The sequence below is a fragment of the Capsicum annuum genome, chromosome 11 (assembly GCF_002878395.1).
Source record: "Capsicum annuum cultivar UCD-10X-F1 chromosome 11, UCD10Xv1.1, whole genome shotgun sequence".
NCBI lineage: Eukaryota > Viridiplantae > Streptophyta > Magnoliopsida > Solanales > Solanaceae > Capsicum > Capsicum annuum.
Genome location: NC_061121.1, coordinates 204,242,709 through 204,261,690, shown reverse-complemented (window position 1 = coordinate 204,261,690; position 18,982 = coordinate 204,242,709). Strand labels below are relative to the sequence as shown.

At 37.5% G+C, this 18,982-nt stretch overlaps 1 protein-coding gene across 2 annotated transcripts; it reads left to right on the top strand.

Moving 5' to 3' along the window:
* Window positions 1-7,969: 7,969 nt before the first annotated feature.
* Window positions 7,970-18,695, top strand: LOC107856569 (very-long-chain (3R)-3-hydroxyacyl-CoA dehydratase 2). Of its 2 annotated transcripts, none has more exons than XM_047399721.1 (9): window positions 7,970-8,249; window positions 8,522-8,607; window positions 8,709-8,756; window positions 9,002-9,090; window positions 9,444-9,497; window positions 16,319-16,386; window positions 16,482-16,531; window positions 16,647-16,735; window positions 18,429-18,695. In XM_047399721.1, exons 1-9 carry the CDS (start codon window positions 8,020-8,022, stop codon window positions 18,531-18,533), a joined length of 819 nt encoding a protein of 272 aa, XP_047255677.1. In that variant the 5' UTR covers window positions 7,970-8,019; the 3' UTR covers window positions 18,534-18,695. The 2 variants fall into 2 exon arrangements, with proteins under 2 accessions (XP_047255677.1, XP_047255676.1); XM_047399720.1 differs by having other exon boundaries at window positions 8,010-8,249; window positions 16,464-16,531.
* Window positions 18,696-18,982: the final 287 nt, after the last annotated feature.

Sequence of the window (18,982 nt, the reverse complement as noted above, 5' to 3'; positions counted from 1 at the left end):
ATTTGCACAGAAGGCTGGTGACAAAAATCCTGGTCGACGCATCGAGATCGCATCGACTCACTGTTTTGGTCACCCAAACATGTTTCAAACGAGGTTTGAAAAATCCAAAACTCACCTAAAGTGACCTATTGACACACCTGATCTTGATTCAATCCAAGGATCGATATTTTAAGGTTATAAGGGTCATAAAATAAGATCTCCAAATTACGAAGGCTAAAAATGATAAGTATAAACACTTAGCTGAAATTTCTAAGTCTGGGGCCTCTTTTCATGCTCTAAAGGACTGAGTTAAGCTAGGATTCTATGGGGTCTTACAATATCTCCCCCTTGGGAACATTCATCCTCACGCATAACTGAAACATGATTATATGACTGAGACTACTGACATACTGAGTTTTCATACTGGACATGCATAACTGAATTCTAAAGACATAACACATGAATAAGCTATTTCATGATGATATACATGATATGAGAATGCTATGTAACTGAAATCGATACCGAGTTTGTAAAGGTAATCTGAGTATGAAAATGAGTAAATTTAGGGAAAACTATTACCTTAAACTGAGTCTGAGTTTGCGAAGAAGAGGTAAGGATACTTGGACCGCATATCTTCTTTTGCTTTCCAAGTAGCCCCTTCAACAGACTAATTCTGCCAAAGAACTTTGACTAGAGAAACTTCTTTATTCCTCAGTCTGTGAACCTAATAATCAAGAATTTTGACTGGGATTTTCTCATAATAGAGGCCGTTCTAGACATCAATGCCCTCTATCGGGACTACAACTGTTGGGTCACCTATGCACTTCTTTAGCAAGGAGACATGAAACACTGGGTGCACTGAAGCTTAGTCTGAAGGCAGCTCAAGCTCGTAAGCTACTTTCCAAAATGGTTGAGAATTTGGTAAGGACCGATATATCGGGGACTGAGCTCCCCTTCTTGCCAAATCTCTTCACTTCCTTCATAGGAGAGATTGTCAAATACACATAATCACCAATCTCAACTAAACTTTTTCTAAGGTATCAAATACTAAGTCAGGCCCTACCACTGTGGCTTCACCCATTTTAAACCAACCAACGGGAGATCTACATCTCCTTTCATAAAGCACCTCAAATAGAGCCATTTGAATGCTGGAATGATAGATATTATTATACGCGAACTTAATCGAAGGCAATTGGTCATCCTAACTACCCTTAAAGTCAATGGCACACGTTCTTAACATATCTTCTAAAGTCTGAATGGTCCTTTCTACCTGACTATCTGTCTGAGGTTGGAATACTATGCTAAGGTGAACTTAGGTACCAAGACCCTTTTGGACGGCTTTCCAAAAGTGAGAGGTGGACTACATACCTCTATCTAAAATGATGGATAACAGAACTCCATGCAACCTGACCAACTCTCTGACATAGAGCTTGGCATAATCCTCGGTTGAATAAGAGGTATGAACTGGTAAGAAGTATAATTTGGTCATCCTATCCAAAATAACCCAAATCAAATCATGCTGGCGATGAGTATGGGGCAATCCTATCACAAAATCCATGTTGACTTCCTCCTACTTTCACATGGGAATACTGAACTCTTGCATAGATTCACTAGGCTTCTGATGCTCAATCTTAACCTGCTGAGATATAGAGTACTTAGCTATAAACTCTGCAATGTCTCTCTTCTTTCCTCTCCACCAATAAACCTCCCATAAATTGTGGTACATCTTAGTGGCTCCTAGGTGAATCGAGTAATGCGCTCCATGCACCTCTGCAAAAATCCTCTTCCTTATTCCATCCACACATGGCACATAAATTCTACCTTGATAATGCAACACATAATCTCCCCTTAGGAGAAAACCTCTACTTTCTGATCTCTGATCGACTCTTTTAGCTTAACTAAACTGGGATCCCTGTCTTACTTTTCTTTTACTTCAGAAGCCAGAGATGATTCCAAACTATTCTGTACCCATACACTACCCTCTTTTGAATTGACTAAGCGGACACTTAGTCGGGCAAGCTGATGAACTTCCTGAACTAACTTTCTATTACCCTCCTCTACATGAGCAACACTACTCATAGACATCTTACTAAGAGCACCTGCCACTATAGTGGCCTTGCCCGAATGATACAAAATACTCATGTCATAATCTTTTAACAACTCTAGCCACCTCTTCTGACGTAAGTTCAAATCTTTCTAAGAATATACATATTGCAGGATTTTATGGTATGTGAACACATCAACATGTATTCCGTACAAATAATGCCTCTAAATCTTTAAGGCTAACACTATAGCTGCTAACTCAAGACCTTGAGTGGGATAGTTCTTTTCGTAGGGCTTAAGCTATCTAGAGGCATAGTTTATGACCTTACCTCTCTGTATCAAAGCACACCCAAACCAACTTTGGAAGTATCACAATATACCATAAATCCATCTGAGCCATATGGTAAAGTAAAAACTGGGGCTGTAGTGAGTTGAGTCTTCAACTCTTAAAAACTCTTCTCACAAGAATTTGGCCACTGGAATTTGACTTTTTTCTGAGTCAGTATGGACATGGGAGATGCAATAGACGAAAATCCTTTAACAAACCATCAGTAGTATCTATCCAAACCCAAAATACTCCTAATATCTGATGGAAAGATGGGCCTGGGCCAGTTTTTTACTTCTTTGGTCTTTTGGGGATCAACTTTAATACCATCACCGAAAACTATATGATCAATAAAAGCTACTGATCTTAGCCAAAATTTGTGCTTACTGAATTTGGCGAACAATTGATGGGTTCTAAGAGTTTATAATACTACTCTGAGATGGTCTGCATGATCACTTTCACTACGGCAGTAGACAAGAATGTCGTCAATGAAGACTATGATGAACATGTCTAGTACTTCTTGAACACGTGGTTCATCAAGTCCATGAAAGTTGCTGGAGAATTAGTAAGACCAAATAACATGGGTAGGAATTTAAAGTAACTATACCGAGTTATGAAAGCTATTTTTAGAATGTCACATTCTCTGACTCTGAGCTGATGATAGCCTAATATGAGGTCTATCTTAGAAAAGTAACTGGCACCCTGAAGTTGGTCAAACACATCATGAATTCTGGGAAGTGGATACGTATTTTTGACCATGACATTGCTCAACTAACGGTAATCAATGCACATTCTGAGAGAAATATCTTTCTTATGCACGAATAGAACTGGTGCACCCTATGGGGAAACATTAGGAATGAACCCCTTATCTAGGAGGTCTTTCAACTTTTTCTTTAACTCTTTGAGTTCTACTATGGACATTCTGTATAGAAGAATAGAGATGGGCTGAGTATCTGGAAGAAGTTCTATTCCGAAGTCAATTTCCCTTTTGGGAGGAACTCTAAGAAGATCTTTGGGAAACACATCTGGAAATTTACATGCTATTGATACTGAATCAAGATTTAGGGTCTCTGAATTAGAGTTTTGAACTTGAACGAGATGGTAGACACATTCCTTGAATATCATTTTCCTTGCTTCAATGTAGGAAACAAGCTGAACCCTAAGTGCTGAAGTACTACCCCTCCATTCAAGGACAAGTTCATTCGGGAACGAAAAATAGACAATTCTATTTCTACAATCAATTGAAGCATAGCATGAATGAAGCTAATCCATGCTGAGAATGACATTAAAATATGTCATCTTTAATTCTACCAAGTCTGCTGAAGTGACTTTCTGAGATACCATAAGCGGATAGTTTCTGTATGCCCATCGGGCTATGATAATTTACCCATTGGGGTAAAGACTGAAAAGGGTTGTGCAAGGATTTCGGGATTAAAACTGAAGTCAACAGATATATAAGGAGTTATAAAGGACAAAAAAGCTCCTGGATTTAGCAAAGCATAAACATTTAAATGATGAACTTGTAACGTACCAGTGGCTACATCAGGAGAATTTTCCTGATCCTATCGGGACTGGAGTGCATAAAGCCTTTTTAGGTGTGGCCACTGGTGGCACTAGAAGTGGCACCCTACTGATTCGGACGACTGAAATAAACTGGGGAATGATTATGCTGACTTTGCGAACCTATATGAGGACACTCTTTGACCCTATGGCCTGGCTTGCCACATTAGAAACAAATGTCATTGCCAGCTTTGCAGACACCCTGATGGTTTCTGCCATACTTTTAGCAAAAAAGATTTGTTCGGGTATTGCTAACACTACCCTGGGGTTTAGGGCGTGGTGCCCTATCTTTATTGGCATATCTGAATTTCGACAATGGAGCACTGGATGAGGACGGAGTTGGAACTGAAGATTTTGGCTAGAACTGAGAATGGTTACCACCCTTTGACTTAGGCTGAGTGAAGTTGAAGCTACCTGTTCTAGATCTCTTATTCTCCTTCTCCTTGGTCTTAGCCTCTTCTATCTGCTGAGCATGGATCATGAGCCTGGATATATCCATCTCCTTAATCAGTATTGTGGTCCTACACTCCTTGACTATACTGCTAGACATACTCAACATAAACTTACTTATCTTAGATTTGCTATCTGTTACCATATGAGGGGCATATCTAGCTAACTGAGTAAACTTGAGAGACTACTCTTTCACTTTCATGTTGCCCTATTTCATATTAATAAACTCCAAAACCTTCATTTCCTCCAACTCTAGTGGGAAGAACCTATCCAGAAAAGTAGTGGCAAACTCCTCCCATTCTATGGGCCCTGCATCTACGACCCTCTCTCCTTCCACTGCTTGAACCATGAGTAAGCCACATCCTGCAACTAATATGTAGCCAGCTCAGCACTCTCACTAGTAGTCACCCCCATAATGTTTATGGCTTTTTGCACCTGATCAAGAAATTCCTGTGGGTTCTTATCTGACTCAGACCTTGTAAATAATGGATGATTCATTCGGGTGAAGTCCTAAATTCTAAATGCAGCAGTATTAGCCACTGGGTTGGCCTAGACAGTAGCTGGACATTCATTATGGGCTGTCATAGAATGAGTCAAGGTAGTGAAAGCGGATCTAAATTTTGCATGGGAAATAAGATCATCCAGGGGATCTGGTTGGACGGGCGAAGGTGCTGGCTGGTTTCCCATTCTTCTTCTATTTTTATTTTTTGGATGCATATTCTATAAATGAAAGGGAAACTTGACTTAGACAGAGAGTTTAACTTGAGCTCATCCTCACTCATAGAGTCAAATACAATAAGGATTAAAGAAAGAAACGACACATCGTACTACAAAAACTCATGGACTGTAGAATGATTACTTATATTTATATCATCGCCTCTACCTCCTCTGCTACCACACACAACACCTCTTCTACTTCCTCTACAACCCCATCTCCCGCCGCCGCTTCTACTTTGATTGCTTTGTCCCTCGTCATATACATCATAGTATCTGGACCCATCTCTTAGCATCTCTATGAAAGGCGTATTGACATGAAGATCTGTTTTTGTTGATCTGGGGCCTTCCACGTAAACAAACTTCCCTCGAATTTCTTACGAATGTTGCATCGGTATCGGAGTCCAAATAAAAAATATTAGGGACAACCATGTCATTTTCCCAGTCCAAGTATACTTTGAAAGGAGCTTTTAAACTATTCTTCAGGTCCCTACGTCTAACGGGACAGTCCAATACGATGTCTTAGTTTCTGTCAAACTATTTTTTCATCTCATTGTATAGTCGGTACTCGTCGGTCATTGTTGGGTACCCTCCTGGAAAGAATTTACTCAGATGTGGGCCGACTATGTCTCTCCTCTAGCGGCGAAGTATATATCTATCGTAAATCAAACACATTCTTTTAAAAGTCATCGTCCTCATAATGTGGTAGCATGCAATCCCTTCACTTTCGAAGGTCTTGCAATTGCATTTAATAAATTGATTGGCGGGATGTTACTCTACGGTGAAAACAAAATTATCACCGTGATAATCACTTCGTATTGAATAGTCTGTCAAGTTATATACCTCAAATCCCTTCACCGCATCAAAATCGACATGCCTTTCAATGTCATAGTGAGGTAGCCTTGCAATATACGCCCTAAAGAGATCATAAATAGCGCGGTTATAGTGACCATATATCTGCATATACCAATTGAATGCGATGGTGGGTCGTACAAGCTGTTTTCTTTTGCTAGCTTGGCTCTCCATTTCCTTCTCATATTTAAACCTGAGGGCAACCTCATATTGCTTAACAAACTACTTTAGAGAGTTTCGACTGCTGATATAGCCATCAAAGAAGGCGTGCATTGACTCGCACCTTTGCGTCGACATCATGACAGCCCAAAAATTGTGCTTGAGAAATACAGAACCCTATTTGGACCTATCTGAATAGAGACTTTGGAACCAAATTTATCGACCCAAGTCGTATTCTGCACTAAAGGCATGCCATTTATCCCCAAATTCAGCAATTGTAATGCTGTCAAAGATGATCGCTTTGAAGTGAGCCTTGGCACGCTTATAATTGGTCACCTCCCTAAGCTTTACAGGTAGCTTGGTAAAGATGTACCAAATGTAATACCTATGGACGGTATTTGGCAGCACCTCATGAATGGCTTCCTTAATACTCTCACATTGGTCAATGAGGATAACTATTGAAGGGATTTTGCCCATGGCCGTAAACCAAGTTCTGAATACAAAAGCATATGTTTCGATGTCCTTACTCGTGAGCAAAGCACATCCCAGAAACATGTACTGGTTGTGGTGATTAACTTCAATGAATGAAGCAAATGACATGCACCAGTGATTCACGAGGTAGGTTGTATCGAAGCATATGACGTCGTTGAAGTCGCGGTAGGAAGCCTTACAATGTGTGTGCACCCACACAACATTGCGAAGTCTCCAAGTATTATCGGAGTCTATTGAATAAAAAAATTTCATCCTTGGACTACATTTCCAAAAAGAATCTGTGTAACGCGGCAGCATCGCTAGAAAGTATTCAGAGCCTCCGTTGCTGAAGAATGTAATTACGCTAGTCCTTGGGAGTGTACGTCATTCTTTCGAGGCCTCTAGCTTTGACCTCCAAGAGTCTTATGCTTTTTGAAGGCCTTAGACCTTCAATGTTGTGCGCTACTAGTCTCTTTTTCAAAGTCCTGCTCAATTCCTTGTAGCAGGGTAAAAAACGCGACAGTACAAGTTCCAACTCATGATCGTGCTCTCAGACAACCTTTGTCACTACGCACGAACCATCATTCATCATATGACAGTTCACCCTAGCTTTGCAATCAACCTTCTTGCTTTGATTCCTAGCTGTTGTTTTTCGGCACTTATCATACCCAAATGTCATATACTTTATTTGACCAGCCAGTTTTTTTCCACTTTTCTTAACAACTCCAAAACCAGTCAAACGACTGTGTTCTTTATAAAATGCGAAGGCAGTTTGTACATATCGAAAAGACATACCTTCAACAACGCCTGCCGTAAATTGCTCGTCGGTGTAGCTATCATCATGCAATGGGCCTTCCTTTTCTTCAACACCATCCTCCCCATACTGATGTTCGTCGCCGTCGGATACACTTAAATCTTCATCTTGAACCAATTGATGAGACCTATTCATCTCTTCATCGGCCAGGTTTTAAAGGTCTTCATCGTCGGTGTCCAAATATCGATCTGGACCATCAACATAGCCATCATATGAATCTTCATTACCATGCAAACTATCACTGTCCTCCAACCCCAAAACGTCATTTAATGTTGCTCATAATTGGTTATTCGAGTCATTATGATCTATTATGCCCGAATTAAATAAAAAAAGATAAAATAATTAATGATCAAGTGCAATGAAATAGTTAGGGGAATTTAATTGAGTAAAGTAGAATGAATAGTGAAGACAAAATGTAAATGAGGAAAGTTAAAAGAGTAGAGAAGTTTGGTCTAATAAAAAATGGTTTTGCAATTTTGGAGGAAAGAAGAGGCAGTTTTGGAGTCAAAGGGCAAAATCATCATTTTACCCTTTTCGTGTAAATCGAGTCACAATGTCTCGAGTCCTTTAGCACTACCCTTTTCCAAAATGTATTATATTTAGATGATTTGACACACATCTGTCATAGTTTTTAAAGAGTCCAAGAAGTATAATGTTTCACATTTTTTTTTTCCTTTCAAGTTTGGTTTCCATATTGATTTTTGTGGTCCCTCTTCTGGGCCAACTTTTTTTTTACTATTGGTTGTTGTTGAAGTTAAAATCCAGGACAGACTTTAATACATGTCATGTCATGGGAAAGGCCAAGTTAACCGAGTTATCTCTAATGGCTAAGTTGCAGGCTCTTTATCTCTTCTCTTATAATTTTCTTCAGTTTCTTGGATGGTAAATTTCTCTTCCCTTTCATTCCCACCCATACGGGCGGAGCCAAGTATCATAGGGTTCATCCAAATCTTTTTCATAAAAAAATTATGCAATTTATATATGCTTACAATTACTTTTTGTGTGTACATTGTAAATGTCGAGCCCCTTGATTTCTTAATGTGTTTAATTCTTTATATTTTAAATCTTTTAGTGAAAATTCTGTCTCTTCTCTTGACTCAATATTATTATATTCAGAATGTTGCAATATTATAAGTTATTTCACGCAAATGTAGGACAACAGCTCTTTTCAGAATTCTGAGCAATTTAATTTCCACCAAGTTAGTCACTGGGGCTTATGCTTCTGCTGGTGAACTAATTTGTAAGTTCGAATTTATTTTTCCAATTCCATATATGAAAAAGAAAAATATCTCTCCGTTTTTTTAATGTGTTTTGACTAAATTTGTGATCTTTATGGTGAAGGTTTACTGCAATGTTGTGCATTCTTGGAAGTTATACATGGAGCTATAGGTAATATATTTTTAATTGGTTACATTTGACAACATTGCAAAGGTAGCTAGAATTTGAAGTTTATGATTTGGGATTTTAATATTTTTGTAAAAGTTACTACATTCTAAATTAATAAATTGTACATACATAAATTTAGAGTTTGAACCAAAGTTACTGGGTTCGACCTAAAACCAACACACTGACTAGCTAGCTCAAATACTGATTTCAGTTTTCTTTCTTTTTTGTTTTCTTGAATATTTTTTAAGGGATTGTTCCTAGTGGAGTAGTGCTTCCTCTGATGCAATGGAGTGGAAGAACTCATTTTGTGCTAGCAATTGTTCGTCAAATTGTTGAGGTTTTATATCTTTCTAATCAAATCACACCTACTTTTATGCATTAGCTACTGAAATATTATATACTATGTTGCTCCGACTCTTTGAAAATGTTTTTGCTCCTATGTCGGACACTAGATCCAACATGTATCCCGTGACATTTTTAGAGAGTATGATCAACATAGAGTATATGCACTTTTTACATAGTATCATCATGGAGCTTATAATCGGTTGAAATAACAACATTTATAGAAGCTTAATAATGCAATGTAAGTCTTTCTTTTTGCTAATTTCTGGTCTGTGTACCATTACTATTTAGTTGTGAACACAAATAACTAGACGGTGAAGTATTTGTGGTCTGTTTTGCTTCTTGTAGGTTAAAGAATTGCCTTCGATGTTCATAACATTTTCCGCTTGGAGCTTAACTGAGGTGAGTTGATTTTCCTCCGCTCTTCGCCTTCCTTACATGTTACTCCCTTTTCTTTTCCTGCCTTTTCTCCCTTTCTTAACTTAGTCGATTCATATGCTTAATATAAATTTAAACCATCTTTTGAGGAAAGACTAGTATGAAATTCATCCCACTTGCAATAACTGTAAAACTTATTCCTATTGAAAGCAATGGCTGGAAATGAAAGAAATCAGTGCTGTGGTAAAAGACATTTTAGAAGCTTTCCCTGGATGGACTTTTGATAAAAGCAAGCACATGGAGGGGACTATAAAACCAATGTATTTATGATTGATGTAAGTATGCTCAGACCACATATTACCCAAGAAAATTGGCAGTTCAGTAGAAAACAAAAAAAAAAAATGATCCGAAAAATCATGAATTTCAAGAGGATAGATAGACTTTGAAGTGAGGTACTTTCCATATTTTGTTCCTTCGACATGCTATTGTGGAACGAACTGTATGTGTCAATTTTACTTGATAACTAGGTACATGTGATGTCCGTCTAACCTTGTAGTAGTGATAAGAAGTGATTGAGAAAGAAAGAGGCAACAAAAATGTACATACTTGGAGATGGTTAATGGACATCTCCAAGTATGTAGAGCTAGATTTATTAGGAGTTATACACATATAAGCTTGGAAGTAGAAGTGATATGACATATAATTTTCTTTAGCCTTGAAATATCGACAATCAGAGGAAGAGATGAAGGGGGATATTTATCATTTATGTTTTCCTTCTTTCACATCGGAATATGTTACCACTTCTTATCCATCATGTACTTCACAAAATCCGCCTGTAACTTTCTTTCATCCATAAAAAGATTTGTTATCTAGAAGTTACCAAGTTCAAAAAAATAAAAGATTTGTTATCTAGACAACCTAGTTTATAATTATGCTTGTGCAGCTTGGATGAGTTAGTTATCAAAATTTTCTGCATAATCAATCCCATTTTAGTGTCAAATTTCTGAAATCTGGTCTTTCCTTGCAATGATCAGCTATTTCACATATACTTGAACTTCTATAAAACAAATAATAATGCATGACACAAGTACATGAAGTGACTATATTTACTCATTCATGCTCCGGTAACAATAGTTTTCCTATACAGATAAGAACAGAAATTACACTTGATTTTATCCCATAGGCCAAGAAAGATAAAATTGACAGTTTGCTATAATGCGGAGACATATTTTCTTAGTTCAGTTTCTGGCTGATATTGTACTTTTAATGCTGAGATGCTATTTCAAAATTGAAAAACATCTGTTCAGTTACTGAAGGGAATAAGTGTATTGAGAAGTTCTGCATTTAATTGATCAGCTGCATATCATAACTGAATGATGAAACATGTGGAGTTTACCTCATAGGTTTTGCTCAACCACAAATGAATTTCCTACTCGGCAATGATCAAAATCATTTCTACCATTCTACCATTTGTATCATGGCAGGAAGATTCTGATTTCCTTTGTAATACTAATTATCTTATGTCGTCCTCACATGTTTATCTCCTTAATCCAACAAAATGGCCAACTGTGTTTCCATTTCATCAAGGGAAATCTGTTTTTGCTTCAGAACTAACCATCTAGTGATAATTAAAACCAGTCACTTCCACCATCTTCGAGTTCTTTTCCATAAGTTGCTCTAATACGACAAACATAAGTTATTTCCATATGTTAAATGACTTTGTGTCTGCTTCCACAAAAATAGTAAAACTGAAAATTCAGAAACCATTTTTCCTATTCCTAGAGTGTCTCTCAACAGCCCAAAGCGATTTGACATGCCTGCATAAGTTCTATCTCCCATTAGACTAGAGAATTAATAATGCTTCAATATTCTTCACGTCAGATAATGACGGCTCATTGTTTTTAGCTGTAGTCTTTTTCATTCCTAAAGCTATCCTACAAGTTATAGAGTACTTGTTTGGTGACTTAGTGGTTGAGTGGCTTTTGCAATATGCATTTGGTTACCAAAATAGTATGTCATTCAAAGCTAACTTCTCCACTTTATCCTTATTAATTTAGTACGATTTTGTGCACAAATACGTAACTTCAGAAAAAGTGTAACTGTATAAGAGGTACTTTTAGGTTAGGTTTTTGAAACTGAAATGCCAAATACTGGAACATGAAGCAGCAACAAAAAGGTCAATTTGATTTAGGTAACTTGACACCTCAAAATTTCAAGATCAGAATGTGATTCTAAGCTCTACGAACCTAATCTCAGGCCTTGTTATTTACCAGTTATGTTGTGTTTGATACAAGAAGCACAAGGGAAACACAAAACAAACACCAAATCAGTCCACAAGTTTGAAGAACCGAGGACCCCTTTGGTGACCACTCTTGGATTCACTACAACAATGAAAACACAATAACAACAAGATATTGAAGGTGTAAATACACCAAAACAGCAACAATATGGCGAGATGGACAACAATAACAAGACAGGAACAACACACGGTTTTACTAACAAGAGATAGAAACGCTTACAAGAACCCAAACTACTACAAGATTACAATAAAAGTAAAGAGATAGATAGATAGACTTAATGAAGGTATAATCTTAAGAACCCAAGAGCATATTCCACTCTTGGACCCTTAACACTACACACAACGTTCACCTATCTCTTACGAAGACACAAGGTCGGAATTCACCTCCCAAGCATCACATTTCCAAGCCATGAGATCAACAAGAGTGATTCCACACTCTTTATGCCTAATTTCGGTTTTGGTGCCTCAAGGAGAGAGGACTTGTGTTTTTTTGTGTTTCAAGACTTATAACATCATGAATAATCTAAGTCTAAAAGCCCTACAGTGTTCTATTTATACTAGGTTACAAATAAAATACAAAATGTCCAAAATGCCCTTTTAAGAACTAGGCTCCCTTCAAGTTTATTTAGGGGCTGCCTTGTTGTGTTCCAAGGCTCCTCTTTACACTCCAAGTGTGAGATTAGGGTCGTTTGGTGTGTTTTAAGTCCTTCACTCGCACACTCCAAGCCCCGGGTTCATTACATTCTCACATGCGTCCATCTTCGCGGTCGTACTTGTATCATCCTCCCCTCCTTAAAAAGGATTCGACCTCGAATCCATGCCTTGCAAAATCAAAGAGAGTCAAACAAGCACACTTCCTCATGGCATGAGGGTTAGGATTAGTAAAAATAAACAATAATGGTATGTACTCAAAACACTCAAAACAACCCACACCCAAAAAAAGAAACTGAAGACCCTTTGAGTTCAAGTCTCGGCCAACAACAAATCTCAACATGCCAAGGTGGTTCATATTTGACATATAACCAAGAGTCCTTAGTGTTAAACATTATGAAGCCATCGACAAATTCACCAAGGACTTGGCTTTGGCTATGATAAGCACCCAAAAGAAACGCACCTAAGCCGAGAGTAAATCTTCCCCACTCTAAGATGGCACCAGGATCAAATGGGAAGAATGGCCATAAACAGCCATAAACACGGGTCTAAGCAACACACCCATTTCCCGTAGTCTTTACCACAACCACACGGCCTACTCTTTACATTGGCATACATATCATCACAAGTAAAGAGAGAGTAGAGAAAGGTGGCACTCAATTCTACTTCTACTATGGTGTCCTCGGAAAAGCTACACAAAGTAGAATAAGTAGTTTCCAAGACCACACATTCCTTACCCTTAAGAGTACTCTCATCTTCCAAGAAGAGATTTCCATCTTTAGGAGGAATTTTGTCACACCATAGTGGGTTAGCTTATATGCTATAGCTTCCAAGGCAAGCTATACCATCATTTTCACCACTAGGTCTATTAGGAGTGTTTAAACTATCTTCAAACAAGACATTGTACCTAAAGAGTGAATGATCTAACCCGTGGACAGATTTGAAACTTTCACTCTCTAAGGAATCATTATCAAGTTCCAAAGATATGTCAAGCACACGATTAACCCTATGAGCCAAGCAAACATTAGAATCCTTACAACAACATAGGCTCACTGGTTCACTCCTTTTTTCTTGACCAACATTTTCAAATTCTTCACTCACTTGAGACTCATTAATCACATCACACATATTCTCAAGTAGTGGGCAAGTTTTACACACAAGTTGGTCAACACAATTTTCATACGACGATGTACTTTCATTCAACATAATAGCTTCAACACTAGGTGGACACTAATCGATCTTACTAGAAGAGTCGATTCGGTCATCTATAGGATCAACTAGTGTATCCACTCGCACAACATTTACATTATCTACAAGTGGTAAGGAATCAATATACTCATACGTAGGTAAGCTACTACTCACACACAACGGCTTATTAGTCACATGTTCATCATCCACATGTACCAAAATGTAAGAGATAGCTATTTTACATTGACGTTCATGAGTATGTTCGTCTTTACCTTGGTGTGAAAGTCCTTCACAAGTTTGGGCAACTTCCTTCGGGAAGATCTCACCGCAAGGTGTTTGGACCTTAGGTTTTGAATTTGTTGGGATAAGTGTGGATACCAATTGACGTAGCCTTTCAATGTGCCATTTCATGTTTTCAATATTGTCGGTGATGCGGTCAAATGTGGCATCGAGATTGGTGGTAGCCATGGTACCTAAAAGAAAAGACAACAACGAACAACAAAACAAACAAACTTGTTAGCTCAAAAATGCCTCACCACACTCTCACTCTCAATTTTTACCTCACACTTGGTTTCACAAGTGTTGAAAGCCGGCTTGTACTTCGTGAGTGATTGAGGGAGGAGTCCACCTTGGTCCGGAATAGATTTTCGTTCGAGTTGACTCAACGAAAATTTGCTTACAGACTTGAACCAACAAGATACAATGAATTCATAAAAGAGAAAAGCACACAAAGAACGTTAACACGAACAAACGGACACAAAACTAATTACAATGTAGTAGGAGTTTACTAGCTTGTCAATTAGTGTTCGGACCAATCAAACGAAACTACGGAACAATAAAAAGAAACTAAGAAAATCTGAAATTTGAGCCAAAATTGTTGCGTGAACAGTAACAATGACGACGTGGCAACACGTAATTGGTTGCGGTTTCTAACAATTTTTGTCGTCCAATCTCAAGTCTTGGTCAATTTACAATTTAGGAATTGGTGGAATTTGTTTTAAGGAGGGAAATTAAAACAAGTCTTGGAGCCTTTTCAAATTCAAGTTTTCAAGACTTTGACTTTCTTGTACTTCTCCTTATAACATGGACCCTTGTTTTATGGAAAGTTGTTGGAAAGTGGTTGAGATGTGATTGACTATTTGATGAGTGATGGTAAGTCTTTCAAGACTAACAAAGCTTTACCCCTTTTTCCTTCACCTTTATAGATCTAATGTTCACTTTATATTAACAAGCTATGAAGGTTGTGAAGAACTTCAAGAACAATATCAACAATCACCAAGAACAACCAACAACAATCTCCAAAAATACCACAATTTTCACACGACTAACTTCCAATTTTCACAATACAATATCTTCAACACTTGGGCAAGACAACTACAATTTCAACAAAATGGTTCTTAGCCACCAATGAACAACAATATCACGTGGACAAGTTTAGAACAACAACAAGATGAAGACCACAAGGCCAAAACAGTCCACCACAACAATGTTTCAACAACAATTCGGCCAAGCCCTATGTTCACGAAAACAACATCAACAATGTAAGCTCAAACTTAGATTTAGACTCGAGTGTTAGAGATGAAGAAAACTAACACTAGAAACAACAAAACAAGTAAAAATCTCGGCCAAGACACAACAATAACACAATTTCGGCCAAGAACGCAAAATGGACAGATTTGCTTCTTTTCGATTTTTCAGTTTTCTAACACTTTTTTTTTTTAATTTTCTATCAAGCAAGCCCAAGATTGATCTTGTAGGAACAAGATCAAGCCATGCTTTGATACCAAATGATACAAGAAGCACAAGGGAAACACGAAACAAACACCAAATCAGTCCACAAGTTTGAAGAACCGAGGACCCCTTTGGTGACCACTCTCGGATTCACTACAACAACAATGAAAACACAATAACAACAAGATATTGAAGGTGTAAATACACCAAAACAGCAACAATATGGCGAGATGGACAACAATAACAAGATAGGAACAACACACGGTTTTACTAACAAGAGATAGAAACGGTTACAAGAACACAAACTACTACAAGATTACAATAAAAGTAAAGGGATAGTTAGATAGACTTAATGAAGGTATAATCTTAAGAACTCAAGAGCATATTCCACTCTTGGATCCTTAACACTACACACAACGTTCACCTATCTCTTACGAAGACACAAGGTCGGAATCCACCTCCCAAGCATCACGTTTCCAAGCCATGAGATCAACAAGAGTGATTCCACACTCTCTATGCCTAATTTCGGTTTTGGTGTCTCAAGGAGAGAGGACTTGTGTTTTTTTGTGTTAAGACTTACAACATCATGAATAATCTAAGTCTAAAAGCCCTACAGTGTTCTATTTATACTAGGTTACAAATAAAATACAAAATGTCCAAAATACCCTTTTAAGAACTAGGCTCCCTTCAAGTTTATTTAGGGGCTGCCTTGTTGTGTTCCAAGGCTCCTCTTTACACTCCAAGTGTGAGATTAGGGTCGTTTGGTGTGTTTTAAGTCCTTCACTCGCACACTCCAAGCCCCGGGTTCATTACATTCTCACATGCGTCCATCTTCGTGGTCGTACTTGTATCAGTGTTCGAGGTACAATAACTTTTTAATTTTCTACTTGGGCATTACTCCGTCCTTTTGAACCTTCAGTTGACCTTGCATGATGATAAGCCTTAAACAATTATACGGTCCTGTTCCTCAACGCAGGTTATCAGATACTCACACTATGCTTTGAGTTGCATTGGGAGTCCACCGTACTTGATCACTTACCTCAGGTTTGATTCTCTTGCAGAAATAATGCATCTTGTTACTCAGGAGAGAATATGTTAGTAGGAATTTATTTGGTTTTCAGTATCTTTTTGCCCATTAGGTACACTGCTTTCATTCTACTGTATCCCGTTGGAGTGGGACCTGGTGAAAGTAAGCTAACAAGTTTGTTAAAACTAATTTTAACTTTCATAGATCATATTCATACTGTATTTTTCATCCATTTGCTGTGTAAAATTTGAAAAGCTTGGACTTCTTTTATGTGCAGTATGGCTTATGTACCAGGCGCTTCCGTTCATTAAAAGGGGAAACCTGTATGCAAATAGTCTCCCTTTCAGTTATTATAACTTTATCAAGGTACGTTCTAATATCCTGAAACAAAGCACAATTTCTAATGGAGCTTTAATACGTTATACGTGAACAATTGGAATAAGGCTCTTTTCTTTGCAAAATTGCTTTTAGAATTTTTTTTTCAACCCCAAGGTTCTGAACTAAAATGTTTATTTGAATACAGGAGTAAATGTTTTTACTACAAACTGGTTTATGGGAATACTTATGCTTAATACTGCATATCTGAAGAAGTCTATACTCTCTTTGGTCCACGATAAAACCCCATTGCTAATTCTGGCAGATGATGCTAACACTCCTTGTTGGTCGAAAATAATGACTTTTCTTTCATTTCTCTATAATTTTCTGAATCCTTGGAAACAGCCTCTGGCAGAAATGCAAGGTAAGGCTGCGTACGATACACCTTTGTGGTGGGGCCCTTCCCCGGACACAGCGCATAGCGGTAGCTTTAGTGCACCGGGCTGCCCTTTTAACTGCTTAGCCACTCGAGAAGAAAATAGATCAAATAGACACTCCCATTGACAGGTTACTAATTTAATGGTCTTTTCTACTCTCCTCAATTCAAAAGAAAAAAGTTTAGTTGTTCTTTGAGTTCTTGGCTTGTCACTTCGAAAATTGAGGACCTAACGACTAAAAGAGGAGTTCATCCAATGTATACGATTTTAATGAGTGTCGTCATATACTTTTCAGCTGAAACTGATCTTTAGTTGCTCTTCTGTCAATATCTTGATATGCCTTAATTTTGCATATTATAGAAAGAACATCTTTAACGACGAAAGCTTACTTTGGCTTTTGCACCATACCAATGAACTCCTTCAGCTTTACTTTTGCATCAACTTTCTCCATTTTTTGAGCCGAATTTTGGGGCTCACTCTGTATAAGACTTTTGTTCTTGGATAAGATAAGGCACTTACTCTGTATAAAACTTTAAATTAAAACATAGAAAAGCAACTTGATGACGCCCAATATATGTACCAATGTTGCAAGTAGATCAGCATTTCTAGCTGATATTGGTGTTGCATTCATGTGAATCTTATGATCTGTGCTTTGTTTGGATAATGTCTGTAAAGAGAGAGCAGGCACGGATCTAGGATTTCTAGAACATGCTCCGTTCATTCGGGTATTAACTCAGTCTTCAACCAAGTGCACGATTCTGTATTTTTGTAGCATGTGTGCAAATAGGCAATTGATAATATTACATTAATTAAATTAATGAGATGATATGTCTATAGTTAGCTGGATTGAGCTTTTTGGTGCAAAATGCTGCAACAACGACAACAATAACATGCTAGTATAATCTCACAAAGTGGTTTACAGAGAAGGTAGACTGTACACGGACCTTACCCATATCTCAGAAATAGAGAAGTTATTTCCAATGGGCTCTCGACTTAAGGGAAAATAGTACAACGAAGTCCCAAAAAAAAGAACAAAAGTACAAGGAATGACAGATCGTAACAAAATAGCAGATAGTAAGAGAACAATAACTACAACAAAATAATACTATGGTCGAAATCTAAGAAATAACAAATAATAATAGAAATCAAAAGGCAAGAAACTACATGAGCAATACCACAACTACTAGTATGGATGAATACAAGACAACAAACTGCTACCTACTAATGCTAATGCTGAAACATGTAAATCCTTGAGCACAATGTTATTTGTTTCAGACATAAAAAATACTTCATTTTTCTAACTTCAGGTTCTGCTTGTGTTGTACCCTCTTCTATGGCTCAAACTTTATTTGCACTTGTTCAAGCAACGTCGGTCAAAGCTGGGTAAATATCAGAAGACAAAGAAGATATGAGAGTCCAATTTTTTTTCCCCTGCTTGTATTTTGTTGCATTTTTATGATGTATAAAGGAGTAAAGTACTCCATGAGAACTTAAATTAGGGGTCCTTTAGTTGGTGGAATAAAAAAAATAATTTCGTAATAAAATGCGAAATTATTCTACCTCACATTTGATTATATTATGGATATTAATTAGTCATCAAATTATTTTATTTCATCATTTATACAAAAACAGTAGATTAACCATTTCATATGGAAGATGAGATAGCTAATTACGTGAAATATCACAATCGATGGAATATCCTTACTTATCCCATCTCCCATCACATGTAACTAAACATTTACACCTTTGTCCATCGACAAACTTTCTGCTGGTGAATGGCCAAATATAACTTGTATTTCTGAATCTTGCGAATGTCGATTCATGTTACACATCATTTTATAAAATAATATCGAAATTATTT

Bases quoted from the DNA above. Each gene is read 5' to 3' on its own strand.
- LOC107856569 (XM_047399720.1), top strand. From the start codon at position 8,020: ATGTTTCACATTTTTTTTTTCCTTTCAAGTTTGGTTTCCATATTGATT. The intron at 8,757-9,001 runs GTAATATATTTT...ATATTTTTTAAG, and splicing joins AGTTATACATGGAGCTATAG to GGATTGTTCCTAGTGGAGTA. The intron at 16,736-18,428 runs GTACGTTCTAAT...TTCTAACTTCAG, and splicing joins GTTATTATAACTTTATCAAG to GTTCTGCTTGTGTTGTACCC.